At 46.6% G+C, this 18,480-nt stretch overlaps 1 protein-coding gene across 1 annotated transcript in view; it reads left to right on the forward strand.

Annotated features, from left to right (window-relative positions):
• LOC124020579 (monocarboxylate transporter 7-like) overlaps positions 1-18,146 on the forward strand; it is a 21,409-nt gene extending 3,263 nt beyond the window's left edge. The window contains exons 2-6 of the mRNA XM_046335817.1: positions 10,181-10,442; positions 13,744-13,887; positions 14,996-15,124; positions 15,766-16,689; positions 17,442-18,146. Coding sequence (XP_046191773.1) covers positions 10,181-10,442; positions 13,744-13,887; positions 14,996-15,124; positions 15,766-16,689; positions 17,442-17,731 — 1,749 coding nt within the window. The 3' untranslated portion in view covers positions 17,732-18,146. The remainder of the gene's footprint in view (positions 1-10,180; positions 10,443-13,743; positions 13,888-14,995; positions 15,125-15,765; positions 16,690-17,441) is intronic.
• Positions 18,147-18,480: the final 334 nt, after the last annotated feature.

The raw sequence follows: 18,480 nt of genomic DNA on the forward strand, positions 1-18,480 counted from the left end.
AGAGGAACAGAGAGAGGAACAGAGCAGAGAGGAACAGAGAGAGGAACAGAGAGAGGAACAGGGACAGAGAGGGACAGAGAGAGAACAGAGAGAGAGGGAACAGAGAGCAGAACAGAGACAGAGGAACAGAGAGAGAGGAACAGAGGAGAGAGGAACAGAGAGAGAGGTACAGAGAGAGAGGAACAGAGAACAGAGAGAGGAACAGAGAGAGGAACAGAGAGAGGAACAGAGAGAGAGATGAACAGAGAGAGAGGAACAGAGAGAGGAACAGAGAGAGAGGAACAGAGAGAGAGAGAGTCAGAGAGAGAGGAACAGAGAGAGAGAGTCAGAGAGAGGAACAGAGAGAGAGGAACAGAGAGAGAGAGACTGCTGACTCATTAGTGTTACACATGCCTCACACGAGCCACTGCCTCCTAAATAAAAGAGAGAGAGAGAGACAGAGAGAGAGAGGAACAGAGAGAGTCAGAGAGAGAGGAACAGAGAGAGAGAGAGGAACAGAGAGAGAGGAACAGAGAGAGAGACTGCTGACTCATTAGTGTTACACATGCCTCACACGAGCCACTGCCTCTGGCTCCTAAATAAAAAATTAAAGAGAGAGAGAGCGACAGAGAGAGAGCGACAGAGACAGAGAGAGAAGCAAGAGAGAAGCAGAGAGGGAGAGAGAGAGCAGAGAGAGAGAGACAGAGAGAGAGAGAAGCGACAGAGAGAGAGAGAGAGAAGCAGAGAGAGAGAGAGAGAGAGAGACAGAGAGACAGAGAGAGCAACAGAGACAGAGAGAAGCAGAGAGAGAGAGACAGAGAGAGAGCGACAGAGACAGAGAGAGAGCGAAAGAGACAGAGAGAGAGAGAGAGAGAAGCAGAGAGAGCGAGACAGAGAGAGACAGAAAGAGAGAGAGAGAGACAGAGAGAGAGACAGAGACAGAGAGAGAGCGAGACAGAGACAGAGACAGAGAAAGAGAGAGACAGAGAGACAGAGACAGAGAGAGAGCGAGACAGAGAAAGAGAGAGAGACAGAGAGAGACAGAGAAAGAGAGACAGAGAGAGAGCGAGACAGAGAAAGAGAGAGACAGAGATAGAGAGAGACAAAGACAGAGAGAGACAGAGAAAGAGAGAGAGAGAGAGAGAGAGACAGAGACAGAGAGAGAGAGACAGAGAGAGAGAGACAGAGAGAGACAGAGAGAGAGAGAGAGAGAGACAGAGAGAGAGAGAGAGAGAGAGACAGAGAGAGAGAGAGAGAGAGAGAGAGAGAGAGAGACAGAGAGACAGAGACAGAAGAGAGAGACAGAGAGAGAGACAGAGAGACAGAGACAGAGAGAGAGGCAGACAACCTAAGAAATGAACAACAATGACAAATGGTTTGATGAAGAATGGGACAAATCCGACTGTAGTCGGCAGATATTTAGGACACCTCGTGAGCTGTCCTAACCAGTTAACAGTTACCAGCAGGTGTCGTAACAATAGAAAAACATGCACCGAGTCAGTGGTGTCGTTTTTCTTTCGTTTATTGAATTACCTTCATCATGTTATTTCAATGTAGCCCTTTGGAGCGCAACATCACGATGTTAAAAAAGATGTCTAAATTGGTCAATTGAAGACATCTTATGTAACATTTGATTGTGTTCGATTAAAATTATAGACCTTTCAAACGTTGCATGCAACATTATCAGCAAGTGACTTAATTGATGCCTACTGTGTCAAAAGCGATTTAGAGTTGTTAAACCGGTGAGAGGCGAGTGTGTTGACATAACGGTATTATATTTTTAAAAATCCGCTTTTTAACAACCATCACAATTGTAAAAAAATTAATAATAATAATTAAAAAGTGATGCATCCCAACATATTAGGCAATAATTAAGAGTAGGCAAAGCGATCTTGTTCAGGCGAAAATGAGATCAACGTTTTACCATGACAACATTTGATGTACAGTGTCCTTGTCTGAAGCTGTGGAGTTAACAGCTGGCGACGCCTCATTACGATTGGTTATTCCCCATCATTTGCAACAATGTCAATGAGCGTCATCGCTATATAACCTTTGCGGTACCTTAAACTGTCGTGATTACCAGCGGAGATCAACTTTTATAAATTGATTTTTACTCCTGGCTCAGAGTTTGTCTTTGCAGTGTTTAAATGTCATCTTTAAATCTACTATGAGCTGGGAGTTGTTGTTGTCGTAAAACAGGTTTAACGAGATTCCTAGGACTTTGAGATTCTTTATAGATAGGCTCCCAGACCTTAGGTTAGATGCACTATTATGGTTTCATTACCCAATCATGGTGTTTCGAGTCTTTCTATTGTAGATGTCCAACGTGAAAACGTAGTGGACGAATTTCCGCAACAACTAAGAGCGTTGAAGCGCGAGGGTTAACGTCTCCGCTGTTTTGGTCGCATAGCTACCGCGCTATGGGGGATGAAAGCCAACCCGTGCAGATGCTGTGTGTAACCGTGTGATTATGAAGTCTTGCATCATGTTCATCGCAATATCAGCGGTGCTGCTGGTGCGACGTCATTTCCCCTGACTACTTGGCGAGGGAGGTAATGGTTTGGTCAGCGGAGACAAGTGCATTGATCACTTTCATATTTTTCCTTAGGATGCATTTTCTATAAACATTTAACAAGACTGGGTCAACAAAAGAGGACATAGACATTCTGTGTGTGACCAGTCGTGTGTGTTCCCAACAGACTCTACACATCCCTGGTATATGATGCCATTGCTAATATTGACTCAAATCACACTATCAATAGTCTTTTATTTTACAGTACGTCGGAATTTGAGGATTCCCACGTTAAATACAGTAGGTATGGAATGAACCTAGCCTAGAGAACTAGGCTATAGGCTACACCGCGTACTTTTAGCGATAGTCTATAATCAAGCCTGGTTGTGGCAGTGTGAGGACAAGACAAAGGTCGTCACTAGTTACCACAACCACAGAGTCATACCACAACCCGCATATTTCTACAATGTATCTTATTAAAATCGGGCGTATAACCCTAACATTAACCACACAGCTAACGTTATGCCTAAACTAACCTCAAATGAAGAACAAAAATGGCTGTGACGACCCAAGAATGGTGTCTCTATTATAGGTTAGAGTCTAACCTATTATACTGGGGCGGGGCCTATGATGACCCACTACCAACATTCACACAGGAAGGAACATCTATCCACGTGCATTGTTGGAGAACTACCCTCACCCCTGGCTAGTTCATATCCATTTCTGGCAGCAAAACACCGGTTAGATAAGTATGTTATTGCGATATTAAATGTTGAATAAGTGAGTGTTGTTGGCTCAGAACTGGAATAAACCTGTTCCACCCAGCCAGGGAGCCTCTGTCCGCATGTGCGCTCCTGGAAAGGCTGTTTCATCAGTCTGCTCCCCAAAGAGCGCGCTCTCGACAAAAACTCTACAGTAGGCTACGTCACTGGAGTGAAGGAGCAAACCAAAACAGGCATAGGCTTACCAGTAAAAATACATATAACCGCTATTTATTAATTTGCCTAAAATGTAAAGGAAATGTATACGGGTTACTCTGTTTAAAAAAAAATCATACAATAATAAGAGAGATGGATATAATTTATTTGTCTTCAATTTAAGGGGCTTTATTGACATGATAAACATTGCCAAAGCAAGTGAAATACATCATAGTATTATAATATACATCCAGCAGGCTACTTTTCTCCACGTAGGCGTAGGCCTACAGACTACTTCACGGATCTAATGGTAATTGCAGTGTGACAACGCTCAGTCTCGTGGAAGCGTAACGCAGGGATGCGCGCTCTTGAGAAAAAGGCTACAGCAGTTTTTTTGCGCGCCCCCGCTTGAAGACCGGCTCGAGCCGGTAGACTATAAAGAGCTGACAGATCAGTAAGGAAACGGTTGATTTACTTTAACAGAAGACACAGATGTGTTTTAGGCATTCAAGAAAGAGAGGACAGATACAGTAACCAGGGTAATATAAGAAGCTATGATTATTCTTGTGGATCGGACAAGAGGCTTAAAAAGATGTTGCTTTTAGTCCAGAACATCGATTAGTCTGATCGGAAGCGGAAGAGACAGAGCTGGTAGACTAACGTTATAGGGAGAACATAGACATAACATACCGATAAACAAGCTGCTCATTTTTACCATTAAAACCTGTTCGTTATATTCGACGGTCGACTATTCTGTGTCGATCACTTTTCCGACTAGACTGATCGTCGCTCTGTTGGTAAGTATTTTATATTTCAACGTGAACTCACTCACTCACTCACCAAGCGAGCTGTGATGCTCACTGCTTTAGTGTAGCTCCGAGGCCAGGGCGTTGCTTAGTGACGCCTTTACCAGTAGTAGCCGCAGGGCTTTCAAACTGGGGTCCGCGACCCCCTACGGGTCCGCGGAGGTACTGCAGGTCTTCCGCTATGTGTTTTGAAAAAATATATATATATTTTGGGGGATTTTTTTTTAGGTGAGAAATAATTACTTTATGAATATCGCTAGCTGTAACAGAATACCACAGTGGATACCATTTGTATTTCTTTGCATCTAGTATGAAGGGAGTTAAGAGGTGGTTTTATGATCCAATGGTAACTGAGCCGATGCTAACTAGCATTAGCACAATGACTGGAAGACTACAGGAACATTTAGCGTGCTGGCTGTTACTGTTCATCTGACTCTGGGGAGGTAGTTGAAGGGCTGCATTGTCAAAATCTCGAACGAGCCCTTTAATATGGAGGAAATTACACTAATTGGAGCTAATTACAGGGTTTTTTCTGTATAGAAAACTCTTAGGTGGGCCATTCAAGTGGTCATTTACGGGATGGAAAAAAAAGTTTGTGTCAAACTTAAACGACTTAAACAGATAGAAAACATGCAGAAAATATATTGACCTATAAATATATTTATACATAAATATATGTATAGGTCAATATATTTTCTGCATGTTTTCTATCTGGTTTAAGTCATTTAAGTTTGACACAAACTTTTATATATATTTTTTAAATATATTTTATAATATATAATATATTTTATATAATATATATAATAAAAAATTAAAAAATACCATCTTTGAGAACTAACAATCAAATAAAAGCTAGAGAGTCAGGGAGAATCAAACATCCCATAAATTGGCCGGTCAGGTCACATGCCCATTGGTTTAGTTAGAATGTTTGAGCAGAGGAACAAAGCATTTGCCATGGCAACATGCATAGAATTGCAGAAAATTATCTTTAAAACTACAACATTTTCTCTACGCCGACCGAGACACCTTTCAACCTAATAGACTATGTCTATAAGACTATAAGGAAACTATCTACCAAATATATTAATTTTAAAATGTTGAGTACTTCTACTTGCCATTATAATTCACCTGATGACGAGATGTGAATCATTTTTTTGTTGCTAACATATGATGGGGGTCCCTGGGTCTGGGTCACCAGTTTACCTGGGAGGGGTCCCTGGATCTGGGTCACCAGTTTACCTGGGAGGGGTCCATGGGTCTGGGTCACCAGTTTACCTGGGAGGGGTCCATGGGTCTGGGTCACCAGTTTACCTGGGAGGGGTCCAGTTTACCTGGGAGGGGTCCCTGGGTCACCAGTTTACCTGGGAGGGGTCCCTGGGTCTGGGTCACCAGTTTACCTGGGAGGGGTCCATGGGTCTGGGTCACCAGTTTACCTGGGAGGGGTCCATGGGTCTGGGTCACCAGTTTACCTGGGAGGGGTCCATGGGTCTGGGTCACCAGTTTACCTGGGAGGGGTCCATGGGTCTGGGTCACCAGTTTACCTGGGAGGGGTCCATGGGTCTGGGTCACCAGTTTACCTGGGAGGGGTCCATGGGTCTGGGTCACCAGTTTACCTGGGAGGGGTCCTGGGTCTGGGTCAAAACCCCTGGCCTAGGCCAGTAGAGAAAGCATGGGTGGGTCACCAGTTTCCAGTTGGGGGGTCTTGTCCAGTGGGTCACGTTTACCTGGCACAGTCTGGGTCACCAGTTTACCTGGGAGGGTCCATGGGTCTGGGTCACCAGTTTCAGGTCCATGAGTCTGGGTAGAGTTTCTGTCAATGTCTGTCACCAGTTTACCTGGGAGGGGGTCCTGGGTTGCTGAGGTTGACACCAGTTTCCTTCCAGCCAGTTTACCTGGGAGGGGTCCCTACACTGCACTATGTGCCCATACCTGGGAGTCCATGGGTCTGGGTCAAGTTCACTGTTCAGAGATGGGAGGGGTACAAAGTTGGGTCTATAGGGACGGTCACCAGTTTACCTGGGATTGTCTGGGTCAAGTGGAGTGTTTCAGCTCAGTGGGAACTGGGAGGGGTGGGTCTGGGTCACCACCTGTTAGCAGCCCAAGGAACATGGTAGAGGAGTCCTGGGTCTTCACCAGTTTACCTGGGAAGGGTCTGGGTGCCAGTTTACCAGGGGTCCATGGGTCTGGGCCTGTTTCAGCCATGGGTCTGGGTCACCAGTTTACCTGGGAGGGGTCCATGGGTCTGGGAAACATGTATTTTACCTGGGAGGGGTCCATGTGGATCCTGTAACTGGGTCTACCAGTTTATTGGGTGCTATAGGTTCCAATGGTGTCCTAATCTAAATTCATGTTATTATCATGCAGTTGAGTTTACCTGGGAGGGGATGGGTCTGGGTCCCATAAACAGAGTTTACCTGGGAGGGGTCTCTGGGTCTGGGTCAAGTTTACACACACACACACACACACTGGATAATAACATATAAACCTGGGAGTCCATGGGTCTGGGTACCAGTTTAACCAGTCTGGGTCCCAGTTTTAAAACCTGGGAGGGGTCCATGGGTCTGGGTCACCAGAACCAGCCTCATATAAAACAGTCAGTCTCTGGGAACCAGTTTACCCCATGGGTCTATAAAACTGGGAGGGGTCCATGGGTCTCACCAGTTTACCTGGGAGGGGTCCATGGGTCCCCAGTTTATAAAACAGTTTACCTGGGAACCAGCCCCATATGGGAAAACAGTCAGTCTACCTGGGAGGGGTCCATGGGTCTGGGTCCCATATAAAACAGTCAGTCTACCTGGGAACCTGGGCCCCAGTTTATGGGTCTGGGTGAACCAGCCCCATATAAACCAGTTGGAAAAGCCCCTGGCCAGTCAGTCTATGAACCAGCCCCATGTAGCAAAACAGTTGGGGTCTTGAACCAGCCCCATATAAAACAGTCACCAGTCTATGAACCAGCCCCATATCAAAACAGTCAGTCTATGAACCAGCCCCATGCTAAAACAGTCAGTCTATGCAGGAACCAGCCCCATATAAAACAGTCAGTCTATGAACCAGCCCCATATAAAACAGTCAGTCTACCTGAACCAGCCCCATATAAAACAGTCCAGTCTCACCAGTTTACCAGCCCCATATAAAACAGTCAGTTTACCTGGGAACCATGGGCCACCAGTTTATAAAACAGTCAGTCTATGAACCAGCCCCATATAAAACAGTCAGTCTATGAACCAGCCCCATATAAAACAGTCAGTCTATGAACCAGCCCCAGGGTTAAAACAGTCAGTCTATTGGAATTTATATAGAAACAGTCAGTCTTGAACCAGCCCCATATAAAAGAGTTGGTGTCTATAGAACCAGTGCATTTTCCTAATCTAAAACATGTTATCTATCACCAGCCCCAGATAACAGGTCTAGAACCAGCCCCATATAAAACAGTTCAGTCAGAGATGAACCAGCCCCATATAACAACAGTCAGTCTATGAACCAGCCCCATATAAAATAAAACAGTCTATGAACCAGCCCCATATAAAACAGTCAGTCTATGAACCAGCCCCATATAAAACAGTCAGTCTATGAACCAGCCCCATATAAAACAGTCAGTCTATGAACCAGCCCCATATAAAACAGTCAGTCTATGAACCAGCCCCATATAAAACAGTCAGTCTATGAACCAGCCCCATATAAAAACAGTCTATGAACCACCCCATATAAAACAGTCAGTCTATGAACCAGCCCCATATAAAACAGTCAGTCTATGAACCAGCCCCATATAAAACAGTCAGTCTATGAACCAGCCCCATATAAAACAGTCAGTCTATGAACCAGCCCCATATAAAACAGTCAGTCTATGAACCAGCCCCATATAAAACAGTCAGTCTATGAACCAGCCCCATATAAAACAGTCAGTCTATGAACCAGCCCCATATAAACCAGTCAGTCTATGAACCAGCCCCATATAAAACAGTCAGTCTATGAACCAGCCCCATATAAAACAGTCTATGAACCAGCCCCATATAAAACAGTCAGTCTATGAACCAGCCCCATATAAAACAGTCAGTCTATGAACCAGCCCCATATAAAACAGTCAGTCTATGAACCAGCCCCATATAAAACAGTCAGTCTATGAACCAGCCCCATATAAAACAGTCAGTCTATGAACCAGCCCCATATAAAACAGTCAGTCTATGAACCAGCCCCATATAAAACAGTCAGTCTATGAACCAGCCCCATATAAAACAGTCAGTCTATGAACCAGCCCCATATAAACCAGTCAGTCTATGAACCAGCCCCATATAAACCAGTCTATGAACCAGCCCCATATAAACCAGTCAGTCTATGAACCAGCCCCATATAAACCAGTCAGTCTATGAACCAGCCCCATATAAACCAGTCAGTCTATGAACCAGCCCCATATAAACCAGTCAGTCTATGAACCAGCCCCATATAAACCAGTCAGTCTATGAACCAGCCCCATATAAACCAGTCAGTCTATGAACCAGCCCCATATAAACCAGTCAGTCTATGAACCAGCCCCATATAAACCAGTCAGTCTATGAACCAGCCCCATATAAACAGTCAGTCTATGAACCAGCCCCATATAAACCAGTCAGTCTATGAACCAGCCCCATATAAACCAGTCAGTCTATGAACCAGCCCCATATAAACCAGTCTATGAACCAGCCCCATATAAACCAGTCAGTCTATGAACCTCATATAAACAGATATATTTTGGATAGAGCTATAGTAGTATTCAGACACCAGCTGGATCGGCTGGTAGATTATATCATCTTAGTTTGTTTTCAGTTCAGAATCAGATGGAACAAGATAAGACCAGAACAGAGAGAGATAGAAATTTATAGAGAGAACGAGAGTGTGAGGTGAAACCCCACCTCTTTAAGGAATACCTAGGATAGGATAAGTAATCCCTCTCACCCCCCCTAAGTTTTAGATGCACTATTGTTAAGTGACTGTCCCACTGGATGTCATAAGGTGAATGCACCAATTTGTAAGTCGCTCTGGATAAGAGCGTCTGCTAAATGACTTAAATGTAAATGTAAATGTATGGTGGGGGTGGAGCTTAGGCTCATATCTGAACTCTGATTCAAAACTTAAGCAAACAAAAGATGTATGAGAACGCCCTTATTCTCACCAGCCTACTATATGCTGCGTGTGTCTTTCCTCTGTGTGTGTGTGTGTGTGTGTGTGTGTGTGTGTGTGTGTGTGTGTGTGTGTGTGTGTGTGTGTGTGTGTGTGTGTGTGTGTGTGTGTGTGTGTGTGTGTGTGTGTGTGTGTGTGTGTGTGTGTGTGTGTGTGTGTGTGTGTGTGTGTGTGTGTGCCTGTGTTTGCCTGCATGCCAGTATCTCTTGTCTCTTTCCCTCTAAGTACATACATACACTGAGTGTACAAAACATTAAGAACACCTTCCTAATATTGAGTTTAACCAGGTCTCCTCCCCTTCATCTACACTGATTGAAGTGGATTTAACAAGTGACATCAATAAGGGATCATATCTTTCACCTGGATTCCCCTGGTCAGTCTGTGTCATGGAAAGAGCAGGTGTTCATAATGTTTTGTACACTCAATATACATACAGTACACACACACTATTTTCTACATTGTAGAATAACAGTGAATACATCAAATCTATGAAATAACACATATGGAATCAGGAAGTAACCAAAAAAGTGTTAAACAAATCATAATAGATTTGAGATTCTTCTTTGCAGCAATTGGACCATGGAGGCCTGATTCACGCAGTCTCCTCTGAACACTTGATGTTTTCTGAGGTGCAGTTAATTGCCGAATTCTGACGCTGGTAACTCTAATGAACTTATCCTCGGCAGCAGAGGTAACTCTGGGTCTTCCTTTCCTGTGGCGGTCCTCACGAGAGCCAGTTTCATCATAGCGCTTGACTACACTTGGAAAAACTTTAAAAGTTCCCTGATTGACTCTCTGTCCCTCTCTCCCAGGTGCTCAGACCCAGCCATGCGGGGTTAAAGTCAGCGGTGCGGGGGTCCGGGGGGTGCGGGGGTCCGTGTGTGTACGAGGCAGTGCCAGACGGGGGCTGGGGCTGGGCGGTGGCTGTGGCCTTCTTCTTCGTTGAGGTGTTTACTTACGGGACCATCAAGTCTCTGGGGGTGTTCCTCGAGGACCTCATGACAGAGTTTGGGGAGAGCAACAGCAGAGTATCCTGGGTCATCGCAATCTGCGTCTTCATCGTCACATTCACAGGTGGGTCAGAGAGCCTCTTAGTCATAATCACAGGTGAGTCAGAGAGCCTCTTAGTCATAATCACAGGTGGGTCAGAGAGCCTCTTAGTCATCATAATCACAGGTGGGTCAGAGAGCCTCTTAGTCATCCTCACAGGTGGGTCAGAGAGCCTCTTAGTCATAATCACAGGTGAGTCAGAGAGCCTCTTAGTCATAATCACAGGTGGGTCAGAGAGCCTCTTAGTCATCCTCACAGGTGGGTCAGAGAGCCTCTTAGTCATAATCACAGGTGGGTCAGAGAGCCTCTTAGTCATAATCACAGGTGGGTCAGAGAGAGCCTCTTAGTCATAATCACAGGTGGGTCAGAGAGCCTCTTAGTCATAATCACAGGTGGGTCAGAGAGCCTCTTAGTCTTCATCACAGGTGGTTCAGAGAGCCTCTTAGTCATCATAATCACAGGTGGCTCAGAGAGAGCCTCTTAGTCATCATAATCACAGGTGGGTCAGAGAGCCTCTTAGTCATAATCACAGGTGGGTCAGAGAGCCTCTTAGTCATAATCACAGGTGGGTCAGAGAGCCTCTTAGTCATAATCACAGGTGGGTCAGAGAGAGCCTCTTAGTCATAATCACAGGTGGGTCAGAGAGAGCCTCTTAGTCATCATAATCACAGGGGGTTCAGAGAGCCTCTTAGTCATCATAATCACAGGTGGGTCAGAGAGCCTCTTAGTCATAATCACAGGTGGGTCAGAGAGCCTCTTAGTCATAATCACAGGTGGGTCAGAGAGCCTCTTAGTCATAATCACAGGTGGCTCAGAGAGCCTCTTAGTCATAATCACAGGTGGCTCAGAGAGAGCCTCTTAGTCATCATAATCACAGGTGGGTCAGAGAGCCTCTTAGTCATCATAATCACAGGTGGGTCAGAGAGCCTCTTAGTCATAATCACAGGTGGCTCAGAGAGAGCCTCTTAGTCATCATAATCACAGGTGGGTCAGAGAGTCTCTTAGTCATAATCACAGGTGGCTCAGAGAGAGCCTCTTAAAACCTCGTAGGGATCTCTTAAAGTGCCAATCCCTTTAGTGGGATTGATTTGACAACATCCGGTGAAATAGCAGAGCGCCAAATTCAAACTTACAGATATATCAATATTCAACATTCATGAAAATACAAGTGTAATACATCAAAATAAAGCTTAGCTACGTGTTAATCCAGCCACTGTGTCAGATTTCAAAAAGGCTTTACGGTGAAAGCAAACCATGGGATTACCTGAGGACAGCGCCCCCGCATACAAACTCATGAAAATCATTTTTCAACCAGGCAGGTGCGACACAAAAGTAAGAAATAACGATATAATAAGTGCCTTACCTTTGAAGATCTTCTTTTTGTAATCCCAAATGTCTCAGTGACAGAATGAACGGTCGTTTTGTTCGATAAATTCCTTCTTTATGTCCCCAAAATGTCCATTCATTTGGCGCGTTTGATTCAGAAATACAGCGGTTCCAACTCGCCCAACATGACTACAAAGTATCTAATTAGTTACCTGTAAACTCGGTCCAAACATTTCAAACAACGTTCCTAATCCGACCTCAGGTAACTCCTAATCCAACCTCAGGTAAATCCTAATCCAACCTCAGGTAAATCCTAATCCAACCTCAGGTAAATCCTAATCCAACCTCAGGTAAATCCTAATCCAACCTCAGGTAACTCCTAATCCGACCTCAGGTAAATCCTAATCTAATCTCAGGTATCCTAAAATGTAAATAATCAATACATTTTTAGACAGGATAATCGGTTTCCAATACCGAAGGAAAATAAAACGGAGCGCGCTTCCTGTTCAAGCGCAACAAAATAGTCGGGACCTTCAGAGTGACACATGGAATGAATAGCACTACTTCTTCATTTCTCAAAGGAAAAACATCTACCAATCCCATAGAAAACCATTGGAAAATCCTATGACCTCAATTTTTTCCCCCCTGGATGGTTTGTCCTCGGGGTTTCGCCTGCCAAATCAGTTCTGTTATACTCACAGACATCATTTTAACCGTTTTAGAAACTTTAGACTGTTTTCTATCCAAATCTACCAATTATATGCATCTCCTAGCTTCTGGGTCTGAGTAACAGGCAGTTTACTTTGGGCACGCTTTTCATCCGGACATCAAAATACTGCCCCCTAGCCTTAGGAAGTGTTAATCATCATCTTCACAGGTCTAAGATCAGAGTAGCAGTGCTGATCTAGGAATAGTTTTGCCTTTTAGATCATAATGGATCAGATTTTTATGCACAGGGGTCCTGATCCTAGATTAGCACTCGTATAAGAGGCTTTATGGGCCAGTAAATCTGTGTGAACAGTATTGAGACACAGAATCTGTCCTATTCACTGAACTGTGTCAATCAACTACTTCATTAAATAGTGTATAAGGTTAATGAAAAACATGTCTATAGTAAAACTAACAGTCCTCTCCTCTCTCCTCTCTCCTCTTCCCCCTCTCTCCTCTCTCCTCTCTCTCCTTTTCCCCCTCTCTCCTCTCTCTCCTCTCTCCTCTTCCCCCTCTCTCTCTCCTCTCTCTCTCTCTCTCTCTCTCCTCTCTCTCCTCTCTCTCTCTCTCCTCTTCCTCCTCTCTCCTCTCTCCTCTTCCCCCTCTCTCTCCTCTTCCCCCTCTCCCTCTCTCCTCTCTCTCCCTCTCTCCTCTCTCTCCCTCTCTCCTCTCTCCTCTTCCCCCTCTCTCTCTCCCCCTCTCCTCTCTCCCCCTCTCTCTCCTCTCTCTCTCCTCTCTCTCCTCTCTCCTCTCTCTCCTCTTCCCCCTCTCACTCCTCTTCCCCCACTCCCCTCCCCCTCTCCCTCCCCCTCTCTCTCCTCTCTCCTCTTCCCCTCTCTCCCCTTCCCCTCTCTCTCCTCTTCCCCCTCTCTCTCCTCTTCCCCCTCTCTCTCCTCTTCCCCCTCTCTCTCCTCTTCCCCCTCTCACTCCTCTTCCCCCTCTCTCCTCTTCCCCCTCTCCCCTTCTCTCCCTCTCTCTCTCTCTCTCCTCCCCCCTCCTCTTCCCCTCCCCTCCCCCTCTCTCCTCTTCCCTCTTCCCCCTCTCTCCCTCTCCCTCCTCTTCCCCCTCTCTCCTCTCCCCCCTCCCCCTCTCCTCTCTCACCCTCTCTCTCCCTCTCCTTCCTCTTCCCCCTCTCTCTCCCTCTTCCGTCCTCTTCCCCCTCTCTCCTCTCCCCCTCCCCCTCTCCTCTCTCACCCTCTCTCCCCCTCTTCCCCCTCTCCCCTTCCCTCTCTCTCCTCTCTCCCTCCCTCTCCTCTTCCCCCTCTCTCCCCCCCCCTCTCTCCCCCTCCAGCCCCTCTGTCCTCGGTGCTCAGTAACCGGTTTGGGTACCGTCCCGTAGTGATGTTGGGGGGTTTTCTGGTCAGTCTGGGTACCATCAGCTCTGCTTTCGTCTCCTCCATCAACGAGATGTATGTCACCATCGGTATCGTCTCAGGTAACGAGCTAACTACTACACACACACACACACACACACACACACACACACACACACACACACACACACACACACACACACACACACACACACACACACACACACACACACACACACACACACACACACACACACACACACACACACACACACACACACACACACACACACACACACACACACACACACACACACACACACACTGGAAAGATCTGAATGAAACAAGGGACTCCTAGCAGTGCATGAGGCTGACTGATCGATGTCTGTCTCTTCCTGACCCGGCCTGTGTTTGTGGGGTAAAAACTCCCAACCCCACTGTCAAAGCTGTATTCACTTCAGATCGATTTGAATGCAACGTGTGGCATCAATGAGGCCTAAACTCCCCCATCTTGAGTCTGTAGGACAGATTTACACAACAGAAAAAGAACAATTCCCAAAATTGTCCAAAATAAACCAATATTTCCTTTCAGATCTGATACAAATGACTTTTCTTTTACAGAACGAAACACTGCTAGCTGTCCCACGAAATAACTCTTCACCTTCCTTTAGAAAACAGACTGCTAGCTGTCCCTGCTAGCTGTCCCACTAAACAACTCTTCACCTTCCTTTATAAAACAGACTGCTAGCTGTCCCATTAAATAACTCTTCACCTTCCTTTAGAAAACAGACAGCAGCAACTTAACAACCTCTGTCTTCTCTCTTCTTGTCTTTGTTTTTTAACTACGTCCTCTTTCAGCAGTCACCACGACAACAAGCCCGAGTGACCTATCAACCCTGACCTCTTGACATCAGGGTGACCTGTGAACCCTGACCTCTGACCTCTGACCCCTGACCTTGCTGCAGTGCCCGTGGCTGTCACACACCTCTGTGTGTCCTCTGCTGGACCAATGATGTGTATATATCTAAGACATGGGACTGAAACGTGAAACCGTCAGCAGCATTTTGCACAGTGACTGTATTCACTTTGTAAACGTTACTTGACATGATCTTGATGACAAGGTACTCCTGTAATCCGTGTTTTCATGTGGTTTTGGTTTCATGTTACTCATGTGATTTCCAGATTGCGTATATACAATAACAGGTGTTTGTGGTTTTGTAATGTGTCCAGGTCTGGGGTACTGCCTGGCCTTCCTGCCCACCATCACCATCCTGTCCCAGTACTTCAGCAGTAGGAGGTCCCTGGTCACCGCCCTGGCCTCCTCAGGGGAGTCCTTCGCCATGTTTGTCTTCGCACCAGGTACGTTGCGGTTTCATGTGGGCCCAAATGGTACCCTATTCCCTACATAGTGCACTACTTTTTTTTACCAGGGCCCAATGATGCCCTATTCCCTACATAGTGCACTACTTTTTACCAGGACCCAATGATACCCTATTCCCTTTTTATAGTGCACTACTTTTTTTACCAGGACCCAATGATACCCTATTCCCTTTTTATAGTGCACTACTTTTTTACCAGGGCCCAATGATACCCTATTCCCTACATAGTGCACTACTTTTTACCAGGACCCAATGATACCCTATTCCCTTTTTATAGTGCACTACTTTTTTACCAGGGCCCAATGATACCCTATTCCCTACATAGTGCACTACTTTTTACCAGGGCCCAATGATACCCTATTCCCTATATAGTGCACTACTTTTTACCAGGGTCCAATGATACCCTATTCCCTATATAGTGCACTACTTTTGACCAGGGCCCATAGGGTGTAGGGTGCTATATAGGGAATAGGGTGCCATTTCATACACAGACTAATGAATCTCAAAAGGCAGATATAGTGATACTGTTCTATAAATAATACCTGAAACACTGTGGAGGAGGGTAAAGAAACAGGCCTTTTAAATGTCTCTAACAGTCATTAAACATCTCCTCTCCTGTAGCCTTCATGGCCTTGAAGGAGATCATCGGCTGGCGCCACTGCCTCGTCGTCATCGGTCTCATGCAGGCCTCCGTGATTGGCTGCGGCGCTCTGCTTCGACCAATCATCATCCGACCTGACCAGGAAGTGTCAGGGGAGGTGTCCAATAAGGAGAAGCTGTCCGTTAAGCTGCAGACGGTCTACGAGCTGGAGAATGAGGACACCCAGACCAACGTTAGCTCGGGGGAGTCTGAGGACTCGGGGGATTCTGGGGTCACCTCTCTGTCCGCCTCCAGTGCTGACCTCCGGGCCGCCACAGCCGCACAGGACCCCTCAGAGACCCGGGCCCTCATGGAGGACCAGGAGGAGAAGAACCAGGGGGGACAGGCAGCCCTTGGAACCCCACTGAATCAGCTGGAGGCTGGGGAGAAAGAGCAGGGTGAGGTGGGTCCCCTTGTCCAACCCTCCAAACTTCTAGACTTTTCTGTGTTGAAAGATGGATCGTTCATCTGCTACTCTCTGTTCGGTCTCTTCGCCACGCTGGGGTTCTTCGCCCCGTCTCTCTACATCATAGAGCTCAGTAAGAGCCGCGGCGTCCACCCAGAGAAGTCGGCCTACATGCTCTCTGTAATGGCGGTGTCCGAGGTCTGCGGGCGCCTGTCCATTGGGGTCATTTTAAACAAGGTGCGGATGCGTAAGACCCAGGTGCTTCTGGGATGTGTAGTTCTGCTGTGTCTGGTGCTGCTTGCCTTCACCCAGGTGACTGAGTTCTGGGGCCTGGCAGCCTGCTGCTGTCTCTATGGCTTCCTGATGGGCACCGTGGGCTCTACACACATCCCCATGCTGGCAGAGGACGACGTGGTGGGCATAGACAGGATGCCCTCGTCCGTGGGGGTCTATGTGTGTATCCAGAGCTTTGCTGGGTTGGCTGGACCACCGCTGGGGGGTAAGAGACTCTAGATGGTTAACTCTGTCTGGATCTTAGTCTTCTCTCCGTTACTCCCTCTCTCCCTTTCTTCTTCTCTTTCTTCTTCTCTCCCTCTCTCTGTTACTCCCTCTCTCCCTTTCTACTTCTCTCCCTCTCTCCTTTCCCTCTCTCCCTTTCTTCTTCTCTCCCTCTCTCCGTTACTCCCTCTCTCCCTTTCTTCTTCTCTCCCTCTCTCCGTTACTCCCTCTCTCCCTTTCTTCTTCTCTCCCTCTCTCCGTTACTCCCTCTCTCCCTTTCTTCTTCCGTTACTCCATCTCTCCGTTACTCCCTCTCCCTCCGTTACTCCCTCTCTCCATCTCTCCGTTACTCCATCTCTCCGTTACTCCCTCCCTCCGTTACTCCCTCTCTCCATCTCTCCGTTACTCCATCTCTCCGTTACTCCCTCTCTCCGTTACTCCCTCTCTCTCCATCTCTCTGTTACTCCATCTCTCCATTACTCCCTCTCTCCATCTCTCCGTTACTCCATCTCTCTCTCCTCTCCGTTACTCCTCTCTCTCTCTCTCGTTACTCTCTCCTCTCTCTCCATCTCTCTCTCTCTCTCAGTCCCTCCCTCATTGAATATCTTTCTTTGTGAATCCTTTCATTGTCTGTAATCCTCTTTTGAACCCATCTAGAAGGTTTTGTTTGCTGCTGCACCAACCTGATGATCTTGAAGGGTCTTGGCAGATCTTTAGGCGTCTCTGACTTTGCCTCCTGTGTTTTCTCCCCAGGCCTGTTGGTGGACAAGACCCAGAACTATGGCTCAGCCTTCTACTCCTGTGCTGTGGGAATGGGCCTGGGCGCCATCTTCCTCGCCATGGTGGGGCCTGCCAAGTCTGGCCTCTGCCACCGCGGGAAGACGAGAAAACAGGAGGAGGAAGGAGGAGAGGAGAGAGGAGGAGGAGAGGAGGAGGAGAAGGTTTCTCAGGACAGTGGATCAACAGATTATCTAGATGTTGATCTGGTTGAGGAGACCAGTCCGGCTAAATGGTCCCCAAAACAGGAGACCAACGCGGTCTGAACGCGGTTGAATAGCTTAGACAGAACCACAACCAGGCCTCCTTTGGATGTTCTGAACTCAATGGGACGACCTGGTTAAATAAAGGTTGACTATAAATACATGACAGCGTTTTGCCGACCGCTGAATGGAGAACAAACACGCTGCCTAACTGACCGACCAAGGAGAACCTCGACCACTAGATAATCACAGGTGGTTAGAATGGAGAGCAAACACCAACCATCTAGCAAATAAGAGAACACACACGCTGTCAAACATGCTACTGAGAGACTGAGTGCTGGACAATCATCTCTGTGGTACAGAATGTACACACACACACACACACACACACACACACACACACACACACACACACACACACACACACACACACACACACACACACACACACACACACACACACACACACACACACACACACACACACACAGCTTTGTTCACCCTCTCAGATGTCATTCACATACACTTGCATTGCAGCGAACAACTGTCTTAGGTGCATCATTCCTATTGACCAAGTCTCTCTCCTCAGAGTCAACCAAACTCCATGCATGGCTGAGACACAGGCGTTTAACATGATTACCGCTCTGTCAGTAGTTGATATAACCATGATACGACCTCTGTTCATAGTTATAACCATGATATGACCTCTCTGTTAGTAGTTATAACCATGATATGACCTCTCTGTTAGTAGTTATAACCATGATATGACCTCTGTTCATAGTTATAACCATGATATGACCTCTGTTCATAGT

Source organism: Oncorhynchus gorbuscha, unplaced genomic scaffold (assembly GCF_021184085.1).
Source record: "Oncorhynchus gorbuscha isolate QuinsamMale2020 ecotype Even-year unplaced genomic scaffold, OgorEven_v1.0 Un_scaffold_859, whole genome shotgun sequence".
Classification (NCBI taxonomy): domain Eukaryota; kingdom Metazoa; phylum Chordata; class Actinopteri; order Salmoniformes; family Salmonidae; genus Oncorhynchus; species Oncorhynchus gorbuscha.